This window comes from Poecilia reticulata, chromosome 7, assembly GCF_904066995.2.
Source record: "Poecilia reticulata chromosome 7, P_reticulata-male-v2, whole genome shotgun sequence".
NCBI classification, from domain to species: Eukaryota; Metazoa; Chordata; class Actinopteri; order Cyprinodontiformes; family Poeciliidae; genus Poecilia; species Poecilia reticulata.
Window position 1 is genome coordinate 17289241 of NC_088836.1, and position 26441 is coordinate 17315681.

The 26441-nt window shown below is 38.9% G+C and overlaps 2 protein-coding genes across 3 annotated transcripts; both read left to right on the forward strand.

Moving 5' to 3' along the window:
* The first annotated feature begins 4087 nt into the window (after positions 1-4087).
* Positions 4088-8891, forward strand: hoxc13a (homeobox C13a). Its single transcript, XM_008413716.3, has 2 exons — positions 4088-5444; positions 7623-8891. Exons 1-2 carry the CDS (start codon positions 4781-4783, stop codon positions 7877-7879), a joined length of 921 nt encoding a protein of 306 aa, XP_008411938.1. The 5' UTR covers positions 4088-4780; the 3' UTR covers positions 7880-8891.
* Positions 8892-9151: 260 nt separating this feature from the next.
* hoxc12a (homeobox C12a) lies at positions 9152-20048 on the forward strand. 2 transcript variants are annotated; one of them, XM_081609015.1, is made up of 4 exons: positions 9152-11215; positions 13767-13877; positions 15525-16668; positions 17759-20048. In XM_081609015.1, exons 3-4 carry the CDS (start codon positions 16068-16070, stop codon positions 17995-17997), a joined length of 840 nt encoding a protein of 279 aa, XP_081465141.1. In that variant the 5' UTR covers positions 9152-11215; positions 13767-13877; positions 15525-16067; the 3' UTR covers positions 17998-20048. The 2 variants fall into 2 exon arrangements, with proteins under 2 accessions (XP_081465141.1, XP_008411937.1); XM_008413715.3 differs by lacking the exons at positions 9152-11215; positions 13767-13877 and having other exon boundaries at positions 14154-16668.
* Positions 20049-26441: the final 6393 nt, after the last annotated feature.

Genomic DNA, 26441 nt, shown 5'->3' on the forward strand with positions numbered 1-26441 from the left:
CAATGTTTGGTAATGTTGGCTAGACCGGGGTTTTGTCGTTGCACTTTTACTGGTTCTGCGCTGAAGCATATTTTAATTACCACTCCATCTTTCAATCCTAGCTGAGTGTGCTGGTTCAAGATGCTTTTCCCCTTCTCTCTTGGTGACAACTGACCTAATACCAGGGTATATATATATATATATATATATATATATATATATATATGAAAAAATGTACTCTTTTTTTAAATTATTTTTAAGATCGACGGTTTGTAATTGGATATCTGCGAATGCACTTTATGTCCGAAACAATATTTTTATCCCGTGGTTATTTTTTTGTAAATGATTCTCTGTGTTAGAAAGTTGAGCAAAATCAATTCATTTATAACACTTTAATGTATGTTTTCTAACCTATGAAGAAATCCCACATTTTATGACCGTCTTGCGTGCGCTTTAGACAACCCAGAATCGGTGAGACAAAGTCCAAATCCCTCGACTAATACTGCAAGCTTTGAAGATGGCTCAATCAGTTATTACCTTCAGTTTTCTAACAGGCTCTTGATTTTAAATAGCTCATATTGGGATTTTTTTTTGTGGCTAGAATAACTTTCTGTGTCGCATTAATATTACAAAGTATTTCATCGCCCCAATTCCCCCCAGTTCCCCTGATAACCTCTGCCAAGTGGGTACACGTTAAAGTAAAATACGTGATATTAATGTAATTTCAGAGTGGTAGCTTGAAGAAACGTAGCAAAAAAAACTATGGTCCAGTGTAACCTGATAAGGTAGGTATATTGCTATAGTACTTTTATAAATAAAAAAAAATAATAAAAAAAAACCTCACACGCCCATCGGTTTGGATGGTGTAAGGGGGATTTTTTCAAAAATATTAAATTAACTTTCTCAAAAACGCCGGGAGCTGGCTTTAAACCCGTGAAGATGGTCCGATTCCAGCTTGCATGACGCACACTGCAGTCTACCTGCAAGCAGTCAGCAAATTCTTGAGTCGTTACGTGGTTTGTTAAAAGCGTGTTTTATGCGTGTGGATTTGCACTTTTCTAAGCACTGGTATGGGGTTTGTGAATACTGAAAATGCATGAAGGGAATAAAGCCAATTTGGTATAAGTGACCAACTGATTTTTTATTGATTTATTTTAATTAATTACTTATCAAGACAAAACGTGAAAGCAATTAGTTTGGATATCGACTAATTTATCTTATTTATATGCACAAGACGTGTGATAAGGCAATACAAACGCAAATATGTGCAGGCAGGGGACTCCTAAAGGCATACCCGTCTTGCTTTTGGAGTCATGTGCGTAAATGCAGTGCAGTTGTTGAGCGAGCCGGTGGCTGCAGGTAAGCAGCATGCAGTTGCATGGAGATGGATGCTCTCCCCTCCCCCACAACCTCTGTATCAGACTCGGAACTCCTTCCCTGCTCGACAAGACTCGTCTGGAGGGACATGATGTCTGCTTGTCATTTATAGCCACACATCATGGCTGGACACTGCTGTTGTTCCGATTTAGAGCACTGAAAATGTTTGAAATCACTGCGATGCTAAAAAAGAAGTATAAAAATGTTTTGACTGTATTTTTTTATTTATGTTTTATCTTTGCAATACTTGGAATGTGATATACATAGATCAAGTGGATATACAAATAGTTCATTTTTAAAACAGAAAATAAGAAATAATTTTTATTGTAATTTATTGTACAAACAGCCTTTTCTCTTGTAGAGTCGGACTGGAACTGAAATATGCATAACAGGTGAAAGAAGTTATTTTGTTTTGTTTACTTCAGTGACTGACGCAGAGCCTCACGTTTCAATCAGCAACTCTGGTATTTAATTTGAGCTTTGGAGTAAGTTGAATGAAATTTGGAGAGAGTCGGACGCAGTCGTTTTGCTTCTGTTTGTTTTTTTAACTATAATTGCAATTGAACGAATAAAACAATAACAAACGCAACAAAAAAAAACTAACATGTTAACTCCATTTGAATATATTATTATAACTATCAAATATTGATATTGAGGAAATAATGGGTCAAAAATTACAGAGAAAGTGCCAGCGCACTAAATTAGCTGACTGATAAAAGTTTTTTATTTCTGCATGTCACAATAAGTGGATAGCATAAAATATCTCTGCACTGTGCAATATGAGCATGTGCTAATCCTACAAGAAGCCACGTGTCTATCTGCAGCATGTGCACTGTTTATAAACCTTATAGATATATTAAAAGTAAACTATTCCAGTTGGACAGATCTCGGAACTCATTATCTTGCTGACATACCTGGCGTATGCTCATTCAATAATAATGGCACGTTACTATTGGTAAAATAAGAATTATAATTTGAACATGTATCATTTGTTTTATAGTCTAATTCATGTCATTTAAAGCATATATTAGTGCACAGATGACGTTAAAAACAAACTATTTTCAGGTTAAGATTTTCCCCCTAATATATGTATATGTATATGCATATGTATATTTAATTTAAAACTTAACAAGAGGATGTTAAGTTTATATTTGACATAAGATAACCACAGGATCCGTCAATATGTACATTGTTGTGGTTTTAGGAGGATGTTTATTTTACTCATATCAAAGTATTTTATAGATTTTCGCTTATCTAGTTACATTCGGACGCCAACTTGTATGTAACATGGGCTCACTAAACTCAAGTTTGAACGTATTCTGTGCTCGTTTTGCTTTAAATGGAACTCTTCGTGGCTCCTTAAACAAGACTGCGTCATTATCGATCGTCTTCTCAAAAGACTTATTTTCTTGATATTTTTGATGACTCATACACAGCTTCTTCAACCTCCGCTCTCACGCCAAATATTTTAAAGGGAGGCTCTCCAAATAACGCCTAGTTTGCATGTATGCTCTAGTGTGAAGTTCATTCTTGTCTGTCTAGACTCTCCTTACGACCCTGTTTGTCTGCGTTTTTTTACCTTGACCTTGGACTTCCGTGCAGCTGCCATTTGGATGAGCCCTCCGCCGCAGTTGTAATTTCCCTGAGACAAAAGAAGCAACAGCCTCTGACTGAGGAGCGACTGGGGAGGCAGCGAGGGTGCAGCTTTCTCTGAGATGTGTTTACAAATAGGAATCTATGGGCATTTTATGCCTATACGTCCAAAAAGTGGTGTTGGACTGCGCGCCCCTTTTGCAGTAGCAGCTCGAAGCCTGCTTTATGTGTGAGTCATAGCTTAGGCATTATGAACCACTCTGGGCCTGTCCCAGTTATAACATTTGTTACTTGATTCAGTAAGCAAGTTTAAAAGAAAAAAAAAGAAGAAATAACTCATCAGGCAATGAACGGAGGAATTGATTGAAAAGGTAAAAGTGTAACGTTCAGAGGAACTTTAGATGCTGCTCGGAGATATCAGTGGCATGCGTAAAAAATAACTCGTTGGGTGAAATGGGACATTTTTTATTTTTTTCTTAGCTTGAGTTCCAACTAAGTATCATTAGTGGTTTGTATATATAGTTCAACTGAAAGAGGCAATTGTCCTTCCTGTCGCCAGGAAGAGTCAATGGCGCAGACTACAACTAATACTAATAACAACCCAGTGTGCCAAAAAAACATCACGAGTTTCTATAACGTTGCAATTGTCTTATCTGTGCAAGTAATAATTATGAATCTGTGAAAAAATTTTTCCGCAGAAATCAGACATAGTTTCACTTCAAAGAACAGAGACTGGCTTTCATTATGAACGAGTTAAATGACTTCTAGCTAAATGAAATTTTGATGAGACGAGTCCCAATTTGAAACAATGGTGTCTTACCTGCACAGCTTCCGTCCCCTCCTGCTGCTGTTGCTGCTGATGAGGTGCAACTGACACTCATGCAACACCTTAAAGTTAGCATTTTTTTTCTTAAGAGGGGGAAACTATACCTCTGAATCACACACACATGGATACACGCATAAACACGAAGACACACACACACTGTATATTCCATGTTTTATTAGATTTTAAAAAAAATTATTTTTATTTTGAGATGTCCTCGTTTGATTTGTTTCTTAATTGTACGACTTTTACAAATTTTTCAGTAATTGTTGAAATAGTTCTTTATGGAATATTAACACATATTTGGATATAGAATGCATTCTTTGCATGTCGGTGTGAAACGGAGTCATAAGACTCCTGCAAAGAAGGGGCTTGTGTTTTGCATTGATATTTTCCAGTTTATTAAACATTTATTCACTTTGGTATTAACCAAAGTAGATTAATGAATTAAAATGCTAGCAAGTAACCACACGAACACAACGCTTTGCGTAAAAAGCACAGACTCAGATCAACTATTGCGCATTGCGCTCCTACTCCAGCCCAAGTAAAAAAAAAAATCACATTCATTATTTTCTTTATGGAAATAAACTTGCATCCTCTTTTACACGTGTAAGCTGCTTCATGTATCAACACGATGGCTTATACATTCTCAGTCAATTCACAGAGTCGGCTAAACGTCTGATTATTTTCCTGTGGCCCTGCTCTTGAGCTTTTGCAGAACTTCCCTTTAAGGGTGTGGGTCTAGCCGACTTAAACCAATGGTGTGACTCGGCTTTCTGTGGGGGAAAAACGGTGACATGCGAGGCAGTGGGTCTTTAAAGGAGCTGCTCTGCCTCTGCTCTCAAACCCAATCTCGCAGGACTTGTTAGCGTATCACGTGCCAGACTCTTAATGAAGTGGACACACTGTTGGGCCCGGTGTGCGCATGCGCTCGGTGTAAAATGTAGTTGGAAATGAGGTGTCCGTCTTGGAGTAGTCGACTTTTAAAAAGCATCGGCAGCCCGTGATATGACGACTTCGCTGGTTCTGCATCCACGCTGGGCGGACACCTTGATGTACGTTTATGAAAAAAGCCCGAATGAAAGCAGCCAGAATAAAAGCCAAACAATGGAGGGACTGAGCGGTAATTGCCCTGCGACCCACTGCAGGGACCTGATGTCGCACCCTGCGCTCGGACGACATTCTGGCTCCATAGCGACCCACCAGGGCTCCGTCTACTCGGATATTTCCTCTCCGGAAAGCGGTCGGCAGTGCCCCGCTCCCCAAACGTCTTCGAGCGCGTCTCTGAGCTACGGCTACCCCTTTGGAAACCCATATTACGGCTGTAGATTATCCCACTCGCACAACGTGAACTTGCAGCAGAAGCCCTGCTCATACCACCCCGCGGAGAAATACGCCGAACCCAGTACGGCTCTCCCCACGGAAGAACTGTCTACCAGGCCGAAAGAGTTTGCTTTCTACCCGAGTTTCGCCAGCTCGTACCAGGCCGTCCCAGGATATCTGGACGTGTCGGTGGTGCCCGGAATCAGCGCCCATCCTGAGCCGCGACACGACGCCCTAATCCCCATGGAGGGCTACCAGCACTGGGCTCTCTCCAATGGCTGGGATGGACAGGTGTACTGCTCTAAAGAGCAAACACAGTCGACCCATCTCTGGAAATCACCTTTCCCAGGTATGGATATAATATAGTTATTATATTTCCGGAAATATAAACTTTTTAAACTACTTTGATTAACTGAGCTACTGTACTGTTTGATAGCAATTGGAAAGTACATGTGATTGAATTGAAATGATTTTTATAAAGTGCCTCGAGGAGACATCTGTTGTGAATTGGGCGCTGTGTAAATGAACTTAATTGAATTATTATTTCCCCCCCCCCCACAACTATGCGTGTACAACATTTAACACGTGTCATCATATTCAAAGCATTATTTGAATCCAAGCAGACAAGTGTCCTCTTCTAACATCTAAGCGTCAAGTTCACATTTATATTATTTTGTGCTAGAATGTCTCATCTGTGCTAAAAATCTAAATTGCATTTTAAACCATAAAGAACATTTACCCAATTTCACTACATAATTGTGTGCAAAATTATAAACTTTTTAAAAGACTCAAGTAACTCTTTTTTTTCCCCTATTTTTTCTTTTTTTTTAAATTAAATTAAATACTAAATATTCAGCTTAAAATAAAAACAAACTAAGGTGGAAGATTCTCAGTGGCACATGTAAAACGATATGAGAATAAATAAACTTTTTTTTCAGCTGCCTGACCCTCTGACAATATTCAGAGCATTGTGCCTGGCACTGTCACATGACGAAAGGGGCTAGGTTTTGCTGTCACGTAGAATATAAAGGTACACCTCTGCATACCTTTGCCCCACGTAGGAGAATACAGTGACTGAGACACGGACTGCTGGATGTGGACTGTGGCCGTAAATCTCTGAGCCTTGTGGTGCGTCTTTTGCATACAGACCAATCTGGACTCTTGTAGAGAACATCTGCATTGCCATCTAGACAGATAAACGCATCACAATCAGGAATCATTTTACGTTATTTTTTTATTAAGGCTCGCATGTTATCATGTAGTGAAATAGTCACTCGCTGTAACACACATCTCATTTGGCGTTTATGATCTTTGTGAAATCTGCAGCTATTTTAATTGCACATTGATACCCCTCAACCCCCTCCCTCCCCCCACCAGCCCCCAAGCACATCTTCTCCCTGCAGCCCCCTACTCTCATTTTTTATGTTGCAAATATATTGGAGCTAGCCACGCAAGCACGGGCACGCTGTCAAGTAAGCGCGCACACGTGCTCAAACACACAGAGTGACGTCCTCCCACATGAACACAACTGAAAGAAAATAGGGGGGAAAGAAACACTGAGCACCACTTCATTTTTTTGCACTTTAGTTGTCGTTTAAAAATTTAATTTAGAAGAATGTTTAAACACAAAATATTAAATGGGTTACCAAAAAAAGAATAATCCACCTCTCATTTGATTTTTAAAATTAAAGAAATTATAAAACTTTGTCACAGTTAGCTCACAATTTAAGGAACCGTGCATTTTTGTAGCTTTTTTTTTTAGCAGCTTAAAAGCTTTTTTTTTTTTTTTTTTTTTTTTTTTTTTTTTTTTTTACATAAATGGAAACTAGCAATTTACGTAACCATAACAAATTAGTCAATTACTGAATAAAGAGGAAAAAAAAATTTCCAAGTATTACTTTAAGGTGTTTAAACATAGTTCAAGTTTCTATATCTGAAGTTTCATTACATGTGTAACTTTTTGCATGTAAAGTTTACAATACAAAGTTTTGTTGGCAATATTTTGTTTTCTAATCAGGCACTTCCTTGGGTACTCCTCTCTGTAGCATATACAATGTTCTTTCTACCCCTTTCCCTAACGACAGATTTATCCAATACGCCATTAATAATAACTGTGGTTCGTAGATCTAATCAGCAAGTACATTGCAGGTTAAAGAAGCATTAATCATCTCTCACTGCTGAAAAGTATATCTAACAGAGCTTCTGCAGGTTGATACTTTGTGTTATTTACAGAAACAAAGGAGGCGGAAAAGTACTGTGAATTTTTTTAATTTGTATTTTTAGAATCAATTATGTGTCATATGTACTCAAATGTCAGGTGCAACACACCTGAGAACAACCCCCACCTCCAATCTACGCAGGACACACACACACACACACACACACACACACACACACACACACACACACACACGCACTTACACGCCGTTTTCAAGATTTAATTCTCTTTGCCAACCGGAGTTCTCCTGGCAGTGTTCATTATATCTTTTGGACAAAATCTAAAATGTCCCCCCTCTTTCCTTTGCAGACGTCGTGCCCCTGCAGCCGGAGGTCAGCAGTTACCGTCGCGGGCGCAAAAAGCGCGTCCCTTACACCAAGATCCAGCTCAAGGAGCTGGAGAAGGAGTACGCGGCCAGCAAGTTCATCACCAAAGACAAGAGAAGACGCATCTCGGCCGCCACCAACCTCTCGGAGCGCCAGGTCACCATCTGGTTCCAGAACCGGCGGGTCAAGGAGAAAAAATTCGTCAGCAAATCCAAGAACAATCACATCCACACCACTTGATACGGACAGGGCTGCACTTCGAATCTTCCGAAAACAACACGGCATCTGTTTACCTCTCGCATCGAAAGATCTTGACTGAAAGAACTTTTTTTTTTCTTCTGTTGTTGTTTTGGTCGAGTGTGTTTTACATTTCTAATTTAAGTTCCAACATCAACCAACACCGCCGACCACGTCCCCAGCCTCCCCTCCACTTCTCAGTTTAGAGATAATCCTCTAAAAACTGTGAAAATGTTGAAAGTTCACTTCGATTTTGTTTTATAGGAATGTACATATATAAATATATAATATTTAAAACGCTATCTGTATTTCAAAGACAAGTATTGCGTGTTTTATTTTTTTTTCTTTCTTCTTCTTCTTCTTCTTCTACTTCTTCCTCTTCTTCTTCAAGCCTGCATCTTTAAAAGGACTGACGACATCTCAAAGTGCTTGCAATGGGGGGGGGGGGGAAAGATCAAAATCAAAGGAAACTGTTGTCATTTTAGAGAGGATGATCGCCAAATGGACACCATAAGTCGAACTTTCGACTTTAATCAGTTTCTACAACTGACATTGAAGACTTTCAGCAGAAAGAATAATTTAAAAAAAAAAGGAAGAAAAAAAATCATCCGAATCTCAAAAGCAATGTTCCCATATGTGGGATGTGTTCTGTAAAGCCTGGGCTAAAACATAGGCTGCTATGTTGTTAATCTGTATAGTGCAATGCCTCCATTATTTAATTCATATTATCTAGTACCGGAGTATCATAAACCTGTATGTTTTCCTTTATCAGTGAAGGACTCTGTCATGCAACTGGAATGATTGTAAACCATTAAAGTGAGTATTACATATAAATGCACAATCGTTTTATTTTGTTATGACCTTGTTCAGTGTAACGTTGGAGCTATGATCACACGTCGTGTATACGAAGCCTGTATCGTTTCTACTTTGGTGCAGTATGTGAACTGTATTGTGGTGTTGAATTGCGTTCTGGTAACAGTGTTTCATAAATAAATGATGATTATGAAAATGCTCACTCATACTCAAGTCAATTAAGCATCTCAACCGGAAAATTTTAATTCGTTTTGAGATGCACATATGTTAATGGGCTGCCGAACTGCTGAACTTTATTAGAATTTTTTCTTTACATTACAACACCAGTACTACCAAATAGTTATTGGACATCTAGTAAAGACATTGTTACACGTAGGGCGACCCTAATTTATAAGGACCTAACCACGTCATTCGAAATATTTAATATTTGCACGACTTTATGCGTCAGTTTTGAGATTTTATCAGCCTGTCAAGTTAGATTTGGTTCAATGTAACTGCATCAAACCTACTTCTGAGAAAAATCTGAAGACAAATTTTAGGTTGTAACGTCAGATAAAATTAAGGGAAGCGATAAAGCGAGTTATGTTCTAATCTTCACCACACAAAAGCATATTTCCACCTTCCTAAAATAATCGTCCGTCATTTCCCCCCCTTTTTTTTTTAAAGAAAGAGGAGGAAATTTCCTTTACAAAAATTACTTTTGGAACAAAAAAAAAACCTAAAGCAAGACTTATTCCATTATCTTAGGGAGTTGACGATATTCGGCTTTTTCCACATTCCAAAAGTAAAAACGTATTCTGACAACAGCATTTTACTCAAAAATCACAATTTGATTCGAGAATTCTACGTGTTTCCCCTGATAAGCAATCATCCTCTGAGAGTGTGTGTGCCGTTTCTATTGCTAAATTAGAGTGTGACATTGGTGTTTAGATAAAATTGTATTTCATTCCGTATGTATTTCGCCGTCTAATGCGGATTGCGGTCAATGCCTCTACAACAGGTAAGTTGTGCGTAAGATCTTCAGTGATCTTGGCCGATTAACAGTGACTGTTTTGTCAACCTCACCTCTTATCGGTGTTTTAAAATAAAATTCGCTTTCATCTAAAACGTAAGGAATTCGCATATTTTCACAATTTCAATACCGTAATATGTCGACATACTGTCGCGTTTTTTTGTTTTGTTTTTTTGTCCAATGTGTGTATGGCATACACAGTTTTCCCCCTGCAAGAAGAAGGTTGCATAAAGTAAACTGATGTGTGCGAATGTTTAAATGGGTTATATTTATACAGATTGGTTGATCAACTGATATCATACAGACACAATATATCTCTTGCTTGTTTTGCACAGACATATTTACAGGCACAGAACTTTTGTGTGTTGCTGTAGGAAAGGCATATTATTTATCTATTTATTATTTATTTATTTTATTTATTTACATTTACAACTACCTGTCCCTTTAGCTTAGTAAGGCTACCTACACGAGACATATTTGAAGTAAAATACGTTCAAATTAACATCCCACGCAGCTGTCCAGTGAATCAGACACAAGCTGGAGGTAGTTTATTTTAGGTCGTCTTTAGACATGTTCACGTCGAGTCTGTAATTTAGGTTTCTAATTGGAATGAACACCGAGCTGAGTCGACGTATGCCAAAAGGACTAGATTAGGCTTAAAACGGTTTTGGCATGACTATTCAATTCTATGTTTCAATCTTTAAACCTTTGTACTATTAAGTGTAACTTTCCTGCAGTATGGATAACTAAAAGCTCTGCTGAATTTATAATTACTAGGCGAGATGTGGTTTAATTCCACTCTTGCAGTGTTGTGTCAGCTTTTCCAGCTTCTGCAGATCTTTTTGAAGCTTTTTTTTTTTTTAGGTCTGGGTTCCTGAATTTTCAGCCAGTGGAAACTTCTGGCTCTTCTTATTTTACCCTTGACCATGACTATGTGGTCACTTTGACCTTGACATCACAGAAGATTGTGAATAATAAATAAGGGGGCTGGACGGCGGAGCTCGGTGGTTTGTTTGTGGGCAAACAAGGTGTTATTTCCCCCGTCTAGACAGCCGGGGCTTAATGGCATGCCATAAATTCATAAAAAGGGGAAGTGCAGCGATATCCTTTGACCTGGGTTTTTCTGACCATCTTTCGGAGCTTTACGCCGACATTTGGGCGCTTTTCAGTTTTTGGGGAAGTGCGCAAAAAGTATAGTTATATGCATCGTGTTCCTAAGCGTCTGCGAGTCAGCAATAGTTTCATGCAGTTACCACGAGGAGTGTGTGTGTGTGTGTGTGTGTGTGTGTGTGTGTGTGTGTGTGTGTGTGTGTGTGTGTGTGTGTGTGTGTGTGTGTGTGTGTGTGTGTGTGTGTGTGTGTGTGTGTGTGTGTGTTATTGACCACGGCGGACAGGTAGGACTTTTGACGGTTCTCACCAACAGCATCAATCTGCAGCAATCCGAAGCACCGGGCCACACAATCAGCACAGCAAGAGGAAATAACACGACATCGCCCACAATATAGCCATTAAAGGTAGGGCGGCTTTCCCCGTATCTTGTCGATAGGCTTACGTGGACTTTGTTTTATGACTTTTGGACTTGATAAAGCTTTAAATTGGCACACAAAACTTGTTTGTTGGGAATTAATTCTTGCACGGATTGAATATAATAAAACCAGGAGACTAAAGTTTTAAAAATATATATTTAAAAAAATTGTTTTAGCTTTTGATACTATGGAGCATTTTGACAGGAGTTACTTTTTTCTTCTGAATTTTAATTTAATATTATGGTAAAACGGTAAAAGCGTGGTTTAGCAAATCCGAACACCCCAAACACATGATGTTAAATAAACTTCTAATACTATTTTAACACTTTATTCAATCACTTCGAATGTATATAGTATCTAATTTCTACTTTTTCTAACAAAAGAAAATAATTATATATTAACATAATACAATATTATACTGAACATATGTATGTAAAATCCCAAGCGTACAATTGTAGACGTAAAATGCTTCACGAGAATTATGTTAATGTTTTACCTGCTGCAGCGTTATACCCACTTAAAAGTCAACGCTTTTTAAAGTATTCAAACAGTTGTTTATGACTAAACAACATTTAGTCATAAAAGCTGTCTCCATTTCTTTTTTTAAGCAAAATTCTAAAATTGTTCTTACTTATGATCTGATCAGACACGGACTATCTTGAGAACACCGAAGGAGGACAAAAAGTTGCCTTGTTTATGTCTGCGTGACGTTTCGTCATTGCTGCAGGCCGCCACCAGACACAGGCATGAGAAAGGGGGCTGATAACCTCTGGTGGTGACCAGAGGAAAATATCAGGAAGTGCTTTATGTGTTTCTTATTCATGCAGCACTCTGCTTACTCAGCTAATTTTGCCACAGTTTTGATTTAAACGCACTGTCGCAGTTTGCTTCCTTGCGTTAGACGGCATATATTGTGTGTCCATATTTTATTCAGTTTGATAAAAATTTTTTTTTGACGTTTTGATGAAAAATCTTTCAAATACTTGAAGTAGAACTTCTGGTTAAATCATATCAGAAATAGTAGTTTGTATTGATGCCCTAACTGTTTTACAGTGTGATTCCTGTTTAGATAAAACGTCCGCAGTAGAAATACTCATAGCAGATTTGCAGTTTATAAGCTTATTTTTTTTTTTTATTCTTTTACTATGACAAAGTGCCCAGGAGGTAAAAGAAGAAGAAAAAAGAATATAATACAAAATAGTGAGTAAACATAACATATTTATGAAGGTTTACAAAAAAACAAAGTGGAAAAATTAAATGGACAAACATTTTAAAATAAGTATACACACAACTATTACTTCCCCTGAATTTACATATATTTTGTATTTAAGTGTATCATAACTTTATTCTATAGCTATTTCATTATCTTGCTTTCATCTGTAACTACGCAATAATTGAACAATTGTTTATTAACATAAAAGCAGCTGCATGGAAGCTTTCGGATCCATTCGTGTATTTTATAACAATATTGCTATTTCTTTTAACAATGTTGTCTTAAAAATCAGACGCTGTGTCTCCGTGAGATGCACGTGTATCAATAAAGATATAATAACATAAAAAGTTTATAAAAGTTATGCAATTTTCAACTTAATTAAATATTTCCTACAATAATAATGAGGAATCTTGTATGTAGACGTGTTTACAAATATTATTACCGAGGAAACATTAAACACACACACATTCACACACACCCACACACGCACACACATACGCACGCGCGTACATACACACAACACATGGAGTCACGGGAAACAAACAAGCAAACAAAGCTTTAATTACCTGAATTTTAAATTTTAGAGCAACAGATTAAAATATAAACATAAATTATTCCTGTTTGAAAATTAGGTCGCCATGTTTTTATACCAATATTTTATTTTTCACACTGTCAAGTTCAACTTTTTTGTTTTGTTTTGTTCAAAGCACTGAAAAACGGCTTGCTGTTGGTGACGGTTTTCTTGATTCTGCACAATATTAACTGAATTATTAAGAGTTTGTTTTAATTTTACTGTTTAAAATGTGTCCGTTTATGCACCCATTATTTAATTACTTACACTGAGTATTGTAGTAATTTTGTTTGTTAGTGAATTTTTTATTATTTTTTTTCTGGTGCTCAGTATCCCCTGGATAAATGTATTTGGTGTAAAGTAAAACTGTGGTTTGCTGTTGGTAGTTAGAAATCATTAAATTAAAAATTATCCAAACTTTTCAGCTGAGAATATTGACATTACTGTGCATACTTTATCTTTCCCCAGTGAGTTAGTTTCTTAAGGAATGCTCTCTACAAAGCTTCCATAGGGCAATAACGGTGGAAACCTGCCTGCAGAAAATCAAAGAGAGAAAAGAAGGAAGAAAAGGCCTTTGTTTAGGCTATTGCCCTGTCTAGGCAGGACGGGGGATTCCAGTTGGCTAATTTCAATAAGGAGCAGACAGTGTACTAGACAGTGACCTTGACAGTGCTCCGTTTGCCATTATATTTCACCAAGAAGATTTTTTTTTTGTATTGTTTTATTACATATCGTGGTCAAATATGGGACTGTAGCAGAGCCTGGAGACTGCCTGTGCAGACACGCATTTGCTTGGATCTGTGGACCGGAGGCGTGGAGAGACGAGGCTGGGAGGTGCAACACATTGCGTCTTCTTCTCCCCCGAGGTAAAGCGGCTGCTACCAGCCTGCACCTTACTCGTATGCACGGGCGCTTTTTGTTGCCATCACCACACCGCACGGTGTTGCTTCTTGCTAGCCGTTCCGACAACACGAGAAGCCGAGAAGTGCCATAGTTGCGCTCCCATATTATGTTGGACTAACGCGCTGCACGCATTGCGAGACTCACTAACTAGATGAAAGAATGTGCAGTGATAGGAGCTGCCGCGAAGGCTGAGACTCAGCAGCCTGTCCTGTTAAAAAACATCTGATATTTGTCTTGCTATTTAAGGCCCGAGCGCGGCTCAGTGCCTTTGGGCTGAGAGAGGATGCGTGGTCAAAAGTGACAGATACGGCTATCGCATATCGGCTGACTTGCAAGTCGTTCCCAAACAAGTGTTTAAATGAATGTTGGTGTTCTCACATAACACCTCATTGGCAAATTTTGTAGCGTGGAACTAGGGCTATCTAGCACGCATGTGCAACTCTGGCTGCCATGCGCATTTTCCATTACCCTAAAATGCATAATCAGGTGATTGACTGAGGTTTTTTTTATTTTTATTATTATTAACTATGTCATGTTTCTGTTTCCTGTGGATTTACCTATTTATTTAAAAGAGTAGTGTTTTCTGCAACATAAATACATTTTGAACGTGCTCTCCCACACATGAGAATTGCGACTGTTTACCCCCAATATATTCTGGAAAATACAAAAAAAATAAAATAAAATAAAATACTGGCTTTCAATTGGTTTGTCTATGTGAAAGTAATTTGAATTACCTTGATGATAGAGTATTAGAGTTCAACATCAAGTTCAACGCACCGTGACTCTGCGTCTTGAACTTGAATTAACTCACCACCCGCGTCCATGGCAGCCTTTAAGAAATTTAAAGACATTACGATATTAAATTATTTGTTCATACTCTTTCCCTTCACTTTCTCCAAATCAGAAGAATTTCCCATGACGTTATTTTACTTTCTTTTTTTTTTTTCAACGGGGACTAGCATGACATCTGTTGATATCAATATATTGACTTGAGCATTGGAGCAAGTTCTGTTAAAAAATAAATAAATAAGAAAATTCGTACTGGATTTGTTTAATAAGATCTCAGAAATAAAGGGATGTTGTGAGGGTGCTTAGTCACAAGGAGAGATTTCAGAAATTATGCTTCGCCGCTTTAGTGCGAGTTGCGTGACAGACTGATGACCAAATGCGTTGTAAACTTCTGAAACAGTACTTTACAGGATTTGTATAAAATCTGCTTTATCAAACTCCCTTTTTCTTTTGCATTTGTTTACAATGTGCATTGAAATTAAAAGGTGAGTTTCTTGACTGCCTCAATATTTGCTCGGTGTCCTCACACCCGCTTCTAAATCAACTAATTAGTGCGATATAAAGCAGAGGGCCTCTCCACTGATTGAATCAGTTAAGTGCCCTCTGATATCTTGTAAAATTCATATAAAAGAATTGCGAGAGGTGTAACTATCCCACCAGAGTTTGGCCAGCAACGTTTATTGGAGGTATCTGTTAAAGTTGCTCATGTGAGGTGTACTAGAGAATATGATGTGAAATATACGCTCTTAAAGTAACCTTGTAGAATATCGTCTTCTTCGTCTTCTTCCTCTTCCTGTTCTTCTTCTTCTTCTTTTTTACAGACCCAATGGCTTCAACTCGCTGACCCTGTTACTGTAAATATGAGCAATGAGGATCAGTCTTTTTCTTAAAACAAGCTTGTAAATTGGGGCATCACGATTTTATGTGACACAAAATTCAACCATAATTTGTTAGAAAACAAAAAGTCGTATACGCACCCTCTCGCTGAAGAAAAAATAGTTTTCATAAGAAAAAAAAAAAAACTTTTGCCAGCGTATAAAGATATTAAACGAGGCCGTGGACAGTTCCACTTGTGCAAATGGAAAAGAGACTCCCTTCTGGGCTCACAGAGAGAGGGGGAGAAAAACAAGACTCTACATTTTAAATAAAAGGTTTATAGTATTTTTTAAAAAGCTTATAAACCGTTGTAATACAGAAGTTAATGTTTTGTTTTGTCTGAGATGGACCAAGTGGGTGGTACCATGTGGAGCACAACTTAGCCTGGCCACGTGGTGCTGGGATAACCAATCAGGCGCGGCTCCAGGTTTAACTATGTTAAATGTCAGATTGCAATAAACTAGAAGCTGTTGGTCGGGCCCGCGGAAATGGGCGAGCATAATCTCCTTAATCCAGGGTTTGTGGGACCTCTGGTAAACATCCACACGGGAGACACGTTTTACTTTCCGAATTTTAGAGCCTCAGGGGGACAGCTGGCGGGGCTACCGTCTCTCTCCTACCCGAGAAGGGACAATGTTTGCTCCCTCCCGTGGAACCCTTCGGAGCCGTGCAATGGATACTCTCAATCCTACTTTAGCAGCCCCGTGTCTATTAACCCTTCCTTCAATCGGTCGTGTGAGATCACCAGGCCAGAGGAGGGCAAGTGTTACTACAACAACGGGAACAGAGAGACCTGCTCAGGGGGCGGCGGCGGCGGCGGCAGCGGTAGCCTCAAACGGGAGGACAGGGCAAGGGACGCATCTTCCCTAACATCTGACCACGGGATGCACGCTGGGATTGCGGGCGGCGTTGCCTTCTCCAAATATGAGTATGGGACGGAGCAGCTCACGCAGGATCCGCCGTCCTGTCAGTCGATGGAGTCCGACTCCAGCTCCTCTCTGCTGAATGAGGGCGGCAAGCCTCCATCCAGCGACACACAGACCCTGGTGTCACCGGGAAGCCATTCAGGCAACATAGCCGCAGGCGGAGGTGAGTGCTTTTTGTTATCTGGAATCTTTAGATGAATAGTGGTGCAATAAAAATGTTGTTACATTTTTCCTAATTTCATATGGCTGCAGCTTTAATCGCCTTAGGGAGGGATTGTAATTTTGATGCACATCTTGCAGCCTTTTCAGGCTGCAGGAAACATGCGTGGTGCGCACACGCCACTAGGGGTTGCCCTAAAATACCCCATGCACCATGTGGTTGCGAGCAATCCCAGAAAACCCCTTCTGAACTATAGGTGTCTCCATATATTTTGGGCCAAAACATTCAGCTGAGATCATCATATTTCCGCAGCTTAGGTGAGCTGATTTTGCTGCCTTCTTTCACTGCTCAAGCACAAATTAGTGAACTGACTTAAAGAGGAGTCACTTTGGTTGACTGCGTCGAAAAGACAAGAGGGAGAGAGTTTGTCCTCTTTAATGACTCGTAAACAGAATTAATATCTGTCGTTGTGGACTTGAGCTGTTTAACATGCTCCCGTAACTAGCACAAAAAAAACTGAAGAAAAGTTGAGGTAAATGCTGCAGGTACGGCTTTGTTATTGCTTTAATGCTGTTTTAACTGCAACAATAAAACTTTCTGTGATGCAAAGCTGCGCTTTAGCTAACTGTGTCCATCTTCTGTGCAGGGCCATGAAAGAAAAGATCAAATAAATGCAATCTGGTGAAAATGTTCTGAGACACTGAAGCAATCATCAGACTAAACCAAAACAGGTCCAACTTTTGTAGAATCGTGCAGCTTGCAGTGGTTCTCATTATACATGCACAATGCAGGTTTTGCAAAAAAAACAAAAACCAAACAAAAAAAACATTCCAACTCTCTTCAACTGTATAATGTTGCATCACCATATGACACAATTTGCGCTCTAATTGCGCCCATTTATGGCTTAAGCGATTGTTAGAGTGACCTGTCCTCCTCTAAGACAACAGATGCCCCCGAAGCGTCGCCATAACCTTGGAGATGACCGTGATTTTGTAGCCTAACTGTGTTGACTAATCTGCTCCTTGACCCCCTTCCTCCTCCTCCACCTCCTCCGTCCTTTTCAACCTCTTTCTCCTCGTCTCCTCTCCTCCAGGTGCCCCGTGGTACCCGATGCACACTCGGACCAGAAAGAAGCGCAAACCCTACTCCAAGCTCCAGCTGGCGGAGCTCGAAGGGGAATTCATGCTGAACGAGTTCATCACCCGGCAGCGGCGGAGGGAGCTCTCTGACCGGCTGAACCTCAGTGACCAACAAGTGAAGATCTGGTTCCAGAACCGCAGGATGAAGAAAAAGAGACTCATGTTGAGGGAGCAAGCTTTGGCCTACTTTTAGAGAGATTCGGGATATAGAAAGGTGAATCGATAAGCAGTAAAAAAAAAAAAAAGAAAAAAAAGGAAGAAGTAGAAGAAGAAGAAGAAGAAGAAGAAGAAGAAGAAGAAAAAAAGCCAAGCCTACTACGCTCCCTTAGGTCTTCTTTCAATGCATGCACTCATATATCCATCTTTATTCACCTTACAGGCTATCATTAGATCCTTTTTGCTGGATTATCTCTAACGGATCTCCCCCACCTCTTCAAAACAAGCCATTAAATGGCGTCATATAAGATGCACATCAGTGAGCCTTGAGGCGTGGTGTAATGGCACAAAAGCTGTGAAAATGTGTTTTATCCTGTGTACCCCCCCCCCCACCCACCTCCCACCCTCCGCTCTTGAACCACCAAAGCATATTTTTTGAGGCAATATGACAACATTCATTCTGTTTTAGCCTGAGAGATGAAGACGTAGAAGAGGTCATTCGAGGCAGAAATCTTAAGATTTCGGCCTAAAAATATCTGCGAGGTCAGACAGTCTGACTGCAACGAATCCGCGCTGTAATGTCTTTATAATATCTTCAGTTAAGATCTGAAGAGGAAAAAAAGAAAAGAAAAGAAAAGAAAATCCATCCCGGCTGTTTTCTGCGTCCTATCGTGTAATTTGTTGCTCAAGAGGAGTGATTCACATGCTTTCTTTTCTGTGTGTGCACGTTCACGGTCACGGGCAGGAGTGCTAGAAGTCTGGGTCTCTGCATGACAGAGGAGAGGCAAGTATAACAAACGCATAAATATAACACAGCAACGGAATTCACAGCAGCACAGCCGAGCCTGACAGACTACGCACTGAGGATTAAAAACAAATGAGTGCAAGCAAAATTTGTTTATATATATATAATTATTAGTAGTAGTGTTATTATTCTACTTCTTTTGTTACCTCTCAGCTTGTCTTAACAACAGACCACTGAGTCCTGCGTGAATTTTCACCGTTCGAAAACGGTCCTGGAGCTGCTACAACAGAAGAAAGTTCAGAACTTATGCCAGCGAAAACTCACGAAGGATCCGTGAATTGGATGACTTAACAGTAGAAATAATTGCGTGGCAGTTCATCTCAGTCCGCCAGCTGTCACTCACATACTGTGGCGGATGTACGCTTTCAGGCCAAAAGGAGCATTTCTGAAACGTATTGGTGCTCGTGATAATTACAAAATGTACATATAAAGTAAGCAGATAGAATTAAAAAAAAAATCATTTTTGAGAAGTTTCAGGCCTTCGAGTGTGCTCGCCCTTGGACTTGGGTGTGACCGCAGTATATTATCTGTTATGTATTATGAGTAAGCTAAAATAAAAAAAGAAAAAAAGTTTGCAGCATGTTATTGATGTGAAAGTGCTACAAGTGGTGTTCTGCGGGCCACTTTTTCTGTAGGTGACTTTTTGTACCCTTTCTTTTTTTGAACAAATCAAAACCATTAATATTGAAAAGTTTTTTAAATAAACGCCTTCAACGAATGTATTATTATTATTATTATTATTATTATTATTATTATTATTATTATTATTATTATTATTATTATTGCAGGGACGGGGAGCCGCTTAGGCCGACTTAATGTACTTACAGTATAGTCTCCGTCCTTACCTTGTCCTCGTGTATAACTCTGTAAAATTAAGATATAATCATTATTAGTATTCTCATCCTTTTTTGAGGATCCCTTATCGCTATGTAATAGTGCTTTATGTTACTGATCGTCTTGTACAATACAGCATTCCATAACTATAGCTCTCTCTATGTAGCCAGTTTGTAACTGTAAGGGGTTGGTGGGAATGTATAGGCCGACATTCAAAATGGATTTTTAAAAAAAAAGTACAATTTTGTTATTTTTTTACCATTCACGACATGTTAAAAAGAACTCTGTTTTAGTGTAATAGTAGTCCATGATCGTACCTTTCATAATGTCGCTCACCCCACTGCATTCCTTCCTTTGCGCTTGTAAGGATTGCTACGTTGTCTTGTAAAAGTAATACTGATATGAATGTATATGCGTAAGGTCTTCAATAAACAGAATATTGAAACGTTTATTGGTGTTACATCAGTCTGTTATTGCACTGTACCTCGCTGCATATTCAGCCTAAAAAAATTAAAAAAAAAAGAATAAAGAAAAATATGTTTCTCTGCTGGGATAGTTTTATTAAGACCTGACCTAGAACTTTCAAAAAATAGAACCACAATTAAATGCCGATTTGAAGATTAACCGGTGAGTTCGAGGTATCTGAGAAAATGTTTTGTTGGAGTGTGGCTCACGCTTTCAAATGCATGCTTACATAGGAGCCCACACAGGTTGGCCTAATTTTACTATGGCCGACAGAAATACAAAAATAGGTTATAGGTAGCTTTGATATAAGTGACCATGCAAAATGGCGGTCAGGTTTACATTTTACACCCTATGTTGCAATAACTTTTAATACGTACTTTGTGGAAACGTGCTTTAGTTATGAGTAAAAAAAAAAAAAAAAAAAGAAAAAAAAGTCAGTCTTTTTAAAACCCCTCAAGTTTGACCTGATCAGTGTCACTGCTTTGCTACAAGCCTATAACCTCGCAGCTAAACACGCAATAGCTCTGTAAACCAGTAATAGGGTTACACCCCAGTGCTCCATATATGTATAAGACCTTTCGGGCTGGTCACTACTTGTGCGTCTCTGCGGTTTTCCTGAGCGATTTAAACGCGTGATAATTCTATATCGAAGCGGGGTTTTTTGTTGTTGCTGCTGTTTTTTTAATTAAATAATACCGATTGAACATTCTTTCTCTGTGTTTTTAAACCGCAGACAATTATATCTTGTAAGCTCTGCTAAGACTCTCCCTGCTGGCAGTGAAGTGTAAAGCCACACACTGGCTGAGCTGTGTTTTTTTCCCGTCATCTAACAAACAGCGCGTTTGTCTTAAGCTGCTAGCAGTCTCAGTCAAGTGAAGTGCGTTTGCTGAAAAAAAAACTTTGTGCAGTGTCAGTGTTCCGATCAGATGTTGCCATTGCAGTGAACTGTGAAAGGCTGCTTCTGCAACCAAACCACTGAATGTCACACTCATCTTTGCATTCTACCCACGTCTCTCCTTATAAATGCAAGTGTAAGATTTCTTTCTCTCATTACATATGACAATGCTCTGTGATGGGCGTTATAATATAGGCTTCGGTCCATTGCAGATTGTATATTACAGTAGTTTTATTGTTTTCATACCGCCGTTTTTGCAGCTTTCGGAAGTCTTTGATAGCTGTTTGCCTTACCTCATGGCGAACTACATTTTCCGGTTTGGGTGTTAACAGCAAACCGCAAAAAAAAAAAAAAAAAAAAAAAAATCACTCAATAAATTCGTCATTGTTTTGCACAATAGCTTTGACTGCGCAAGTGTGAAAATCCATATAAGTATTGCAACTTCCTCACTGAAACAAATTAAAAGTGATGTCTCCATTCATGTATGCTGTCACAACGCGTCAAGTTCCACGAAATATTCATAATAATCACAGCAAATAGTCTATAAAATCTAAAATACACGGTTTTTGGAATTGTCTTGATAAGCATGTATTAGTTTTATATTTGTACTAGGATGCTTTCATGGAATGTTATCGGTTGAATCCAAAGGTGATGCAAAAGCAAATGTCAAACTCTAGTTTTGGATTTGAAAGAAAAAGAAAAATAGCTCCCAGATGCTCAATTAAGCGTTGGATTAGAGATGAGCTGAAAAATCCTTTTACTTGTCTACACAATTTTTAAGAGGTGTGTAAAGACATATTCCAGCAAATAAACTCGAATTAGTCTCTTTAGCAATGGAGAATAAATCCGTGCGTAATGCACAATTTATTTTATTTTATTTTATTTTATTTTTATTTTTTTACGCACCAGTTAAGTATGCCAGTTAAATGATAAAACTGTCTGAACATTGGAGAAGATTCTGATTTATTCCGGAATGTGATGCATTTAGATTATTATTAACAATAATAATAAATGACGGTATTAGATTGTTTTTAATTGGTTTAATGTGATTTCCTGACTCTATTTGTGCACTACCTTCTCAAATATTTTGTTTTGGAGCCAAAACAAAATATGCAAACCGCACACAATGAAGTTTAGGATCACTTCTATTGCTTGGAACAAATAGGTTTCACTGATTCATGCAAAATTGAATTCAAGCTGTGAGAACTCTGCAGATGTAGGTCCCAAAAGCTGCGACTTCATACTTTTGAACTTGACATTATATATTTTTTTTTATTTGAAACTGCTGATGTGGATGGAAGACGGAAAAGGAAGAAACAGATTGTCCAATTGTCATGATTTGTAACAAACAGCAACAGATTACTGTTCAGTAAACTGAGGAATTCGGGTCTTGAACAGAAACAATTAACATAATTTATTTAGCCGAATGCATTTGGGATTGTGAGGGGGAAAGCGTGGGCATCCAAGCAAGCTGAGCACACCGTCATTGTGTTTCCCCGCTGTGATTAAACGCTGGCTTAATTTTCGGGCCAGTAATGGTGTATAAATTGGTTGGATTATTGATGCAGAAATACTTGGCGAGGAGGGCTTTGACTGGACTTCTGTTCGGTTCAACATATTTCTCTTGGAACTAGGGGATCTGATGATTTTATTCTTAACTTTTCTTGTGGCTTTTGATAGAAACATTTCACGCATACCACGGACTCGGTCAACAGTACTTTCTCTGTTGCACTATGCAACAGAAAAAGCGGAATACGCAAACGGAATGATGTGTCTACCCATGTCTACATATGTATAGTTAAAAATTGAAGTGAGGAGTAGCTGTTAACTAAAGGCAGGTTGTCTCTTGTCTGTGTGCACGACCTTCGGATATTAGGGTTTGCAGGTTTTTTACAATCTCTCTTTCACTGCTCTTGAGGACTTTTGACTTTGAGACTGGCTAAATCTTTTTATGGCGGCCAGTCTCCGCGTCCCAAAGGTCAGTGAGCTTCACAGTGCCCTTCGCAGAGAACTTGTGTGGCATGCGGTCTACGTCCCCCGCCGCCCCGTCTTCCGTTTATGGCACAAAGCTGGCCAGAGAAACAGAAAGCAGTGTTATTCCTGGTAAAGTGTTTCTGTTTGGAGAGTGGTGCGTGCGTGTGAGGTGTGTGTGCGTGCGCGCGCGCGTGTGTTTGTATATATGTGTGCTCGTGAGAGTGCATGTGTGTGTGTGTGTGTGTGTGTGTGTGTGTGTGTGTGTGTGTGTGTGTGTGTGTGTGTGTGTGTGTGTGTGTGTGTGTGTGTGTGTGTGTGGAGCAGCGTGAGCAAGACTGCAGGAATGGCCGTGATTGTTTCAAAGAAGAGTGTTAATGTGATAAAGACAGGATAGGTAGGATACTTAAAGTTGCAGATCCATATCTTTTTACGTCTCACGGAGCTGTTATGTATTGATTTTAGAATGATTTGAAATGAGTCCTCAATGCGCCCGCGTTTCTGTTTTGCCTGAAACGTGGCATCTTATTAATTTGTTTTTTCAGGAGCGACAGGCGTGCAACAAAAATCCGAACGTAGGCCGTGAGGGTTTCGGTGGCGCCACAAAAGCAGCGTTACCCCTTTTTAGCCCAGTAGTCTATGGCGGATATGCGTTCCTAATCGATTTGTGTATCACAATTTCAAATCAGCACTCCAGTCTTTCTGAACTTGGCGTTTATTTATTTACTTTTTGCAGCTTTTATCTGGGACCCCCTAGAACCGTAATAATTAATGTGTAACTTCTAATTAAGTTTTTTTGTGATTAGATGAGATAGTTTCTTCACAAGAATTGATGGGATTTTGTCTTGCTTTGCTTTTAGAAATATCTTTTTTTTTTTTTTTTTTGGATAAGGACGTCTGATGCGTTTGGGCCTCCACGCAACCATGAAGGTCAAGTATGCTGGGAGCGGCCAGCTGAACCTGGCGGTACCTGCTGGAAGCTATATATATATATATATATATATATATATATATATATATATATATATATATATATATATATATATATATATATATATATATTTCAAGGCAGATGAAGTGTAGCCTTGGTCACAGTATTAGCCTACAATAATACAGGTATACAATTCTCAGCGCGTTGTTTACTGCTTCTTTTTGCTCGAGCGTATCAGTCTGCACAGCGAGCAATAGCGGTGAACACATAGGGAGCCATTTTTTAGTGATATCAGAAGCATTCAAAGCGCGAAGCATCTATTTAGAGCTCACATTATGAGCCATTCGAATCCTACGGGACCGCCGAACACGAAAATAATATATTTGACTCTTTGATAGGAAAAAAGCCAACCAGACTGGACTTTGTCCCGGTTTAAAAAAGGCTGTTTTACGTCTCAGTTTGTCTGATGGCCATTCGTTTGTCTCCCGCCTCCTTGTAATAACCCAATTAAGACATTAAGAAATGTTTTAAATTAATCAAGTCAAGTTAGTCAACTTATGTAGAGGTGATTGCCAGCTCAAACCCGGATTGAATTTAAAATTTGGGGGAAAAAATGTGCGAGCTCATCATGTAAAATTCAAAATATGTCAAATGGTGGGCATAATTTTCCACTTTTTCAAATGTTCATGTACTTATTCAGTTATAATTGCACTATTATGCAAGCAATTGTCGCATCTTCTAAAGACTATTTAGAATTTCAAGAGGATAAACCATGCCTTTATAGGTTGTGCAGCCTACAATTAAGGGCGAGTCTTCAAATATATTTTTAGCTATATCGGCATGTGACAGGCCTTAGCCCGGAGTGCTCATCAGTTCAAAAATACGTCTTTGTTCTATTTCTCTTTTTTTTCTGCTTTCTTACAATTGAACTGACAGTGAAACTGAGCGCCTGTAGCAAAAGTATTTAATTTTTTTGATGTTGGCTATTTTCTCTATTAAATGTGATCAAAAATACAGAGATACACATCTGTTCTGTTCTGTTTCAAGCCGATTCACAAGGTTTTCTGATTTAATTATTTTTATTTTTTTTCCCCGGGAAGTCTAAATAAAAACAGGACTGGAGACAGGGAGTTCCTGCGCAGGGTGATTCCTTGTGATGTGAAATCATTTAATACTTCTAATAAAAAACTTAACACATTGTTGTGAAAGCTTTATGTCCGTGTGGTTGAATGTGAAATATACTCTGGAGATCGCTCCAAATGGAACAGCAATATGCGCCTCTGTGTTGTTTGCAACTGTTGCCACCACATGTTCTGCAGAGTGATGCGTTCACTGTCGAAATGTTATAATAAATTGAAATAAAATGATGAAAAAAAAAGGAGAGAGTGGCTTCTTTAGTGTTGCTTGAAACCATTTGCAGCACTCGCAGCTGAATTTAACTGCCCGACTTACATCCAATTAAACCTTGGGCCATGAGGAGACGGTGATATGATTACACAAGGCTTCCCACATTTAGCCATGACTTCAGCGGGCTTTGCAGCAGCGTCTTGGTGAACTTAGCTCATTGTGAGTGCGTTGGTGTGCATGTGTGAGAGCTGTATCATTTGGGGAAGGATTTATAACCACAAAGCCAAAACATTATAATATTTAGGAGGCGTCATTTTTTTTTTTTTTTTTTTTAGTTTCTCCTGGTGACACCTAGGTTAACCATTTTAATTATGGTGCTTAGTCGCGATACATAGCTTAAATTCCTCAGACACAGTCGTTAAAGTTACTGCTTCAACTGTGATATTTAAGACGAACGCATGGCAAAAAGCAGTCAACAAATTATCATGACAGTTTCCTGAACTCTACTCCCGTGATATTGTTAATCAGGGAGTCGCTTCCTTTCTGTATTGAAGGAGAAGAAGAAGAAGAAGCTGCTGCGGATCAAGTCAGCTGAGGAGAACTTTGCCTGTAAACCGGCTGCCACATCCCCTGCTCATATTTGGTGCAGCATAATCAAACATTCCCGGGTCCTATTGCTCACTGAGTTTGTTCTCCAGAGAAATAAGCACATGCTGAAGCTTTATTCTTTGACTGATGGTCTGAGTGCGCCCAGGCGAGAAAAGTCGGTGTTTTTAAACCCTCGGAAATCGGATATTGCCAAGTAGTGGTTATATTCTACCACGTTATGACACATGCGGCGACTTGAAAAAAAGAGGAGCGCTTGTTTCCCTGACATTTAAAAACTTAGTAAACAGAATGAAATGGTTTCCTTTTCCACCTCCCTACTCTTCTTGTCTTGATTAGAGGCTTTAATGCTTGGATTTTATTATTGCATTGCTTATTCATACTGCGGCATTACTTATTAATGCCGCATTAATACGCATCATTGGAAAGATGATGATGGAGAAATGAATTGACAATGTTGTTTTGGTCTGTCTGTCTTAGTGCTTTTACCGTCTAGAGAAATAAACAAAAAAAATTTTTTTTATTGCTGCTCCATGCATATTATTTGTTTCATAGAAAATTAGACAAGCAATATTTATTTTATTATTGTCAGCTGCCAAATAATATTAGTTTAAAAATTATTTGCCG

Coding starts and splice junctions, on each gene's coding strand:
- hoxc12a (XM_081609015.1), top strand. CDS start 16,068: ATGGGCGAGCATAATCTCCTTAATCCAGGGTTTGTGGGACCTCTGGTA. Junction 16,669..17,758: donor CAACATAGCCGCAGGCGGAG/GTGAGTGCTTTT, acceptor CCTCTCCTCCAG/GTGCCCCGTGGTACCCGATG.
- hoxc13a (XM_008413716.3), top strand. CDS start 4,781: ATGACGACTTCGCTGGTTCTGCATCCACGCTGGGCGGACACCTTGATG. Junction 5,445..7,622: donor CTGGAAATCACCTTTCCCAG/GTATGGATATAA, acceptor TTTCCTTTGCAG/ACGTCGTGCCCCTGCAGCCG.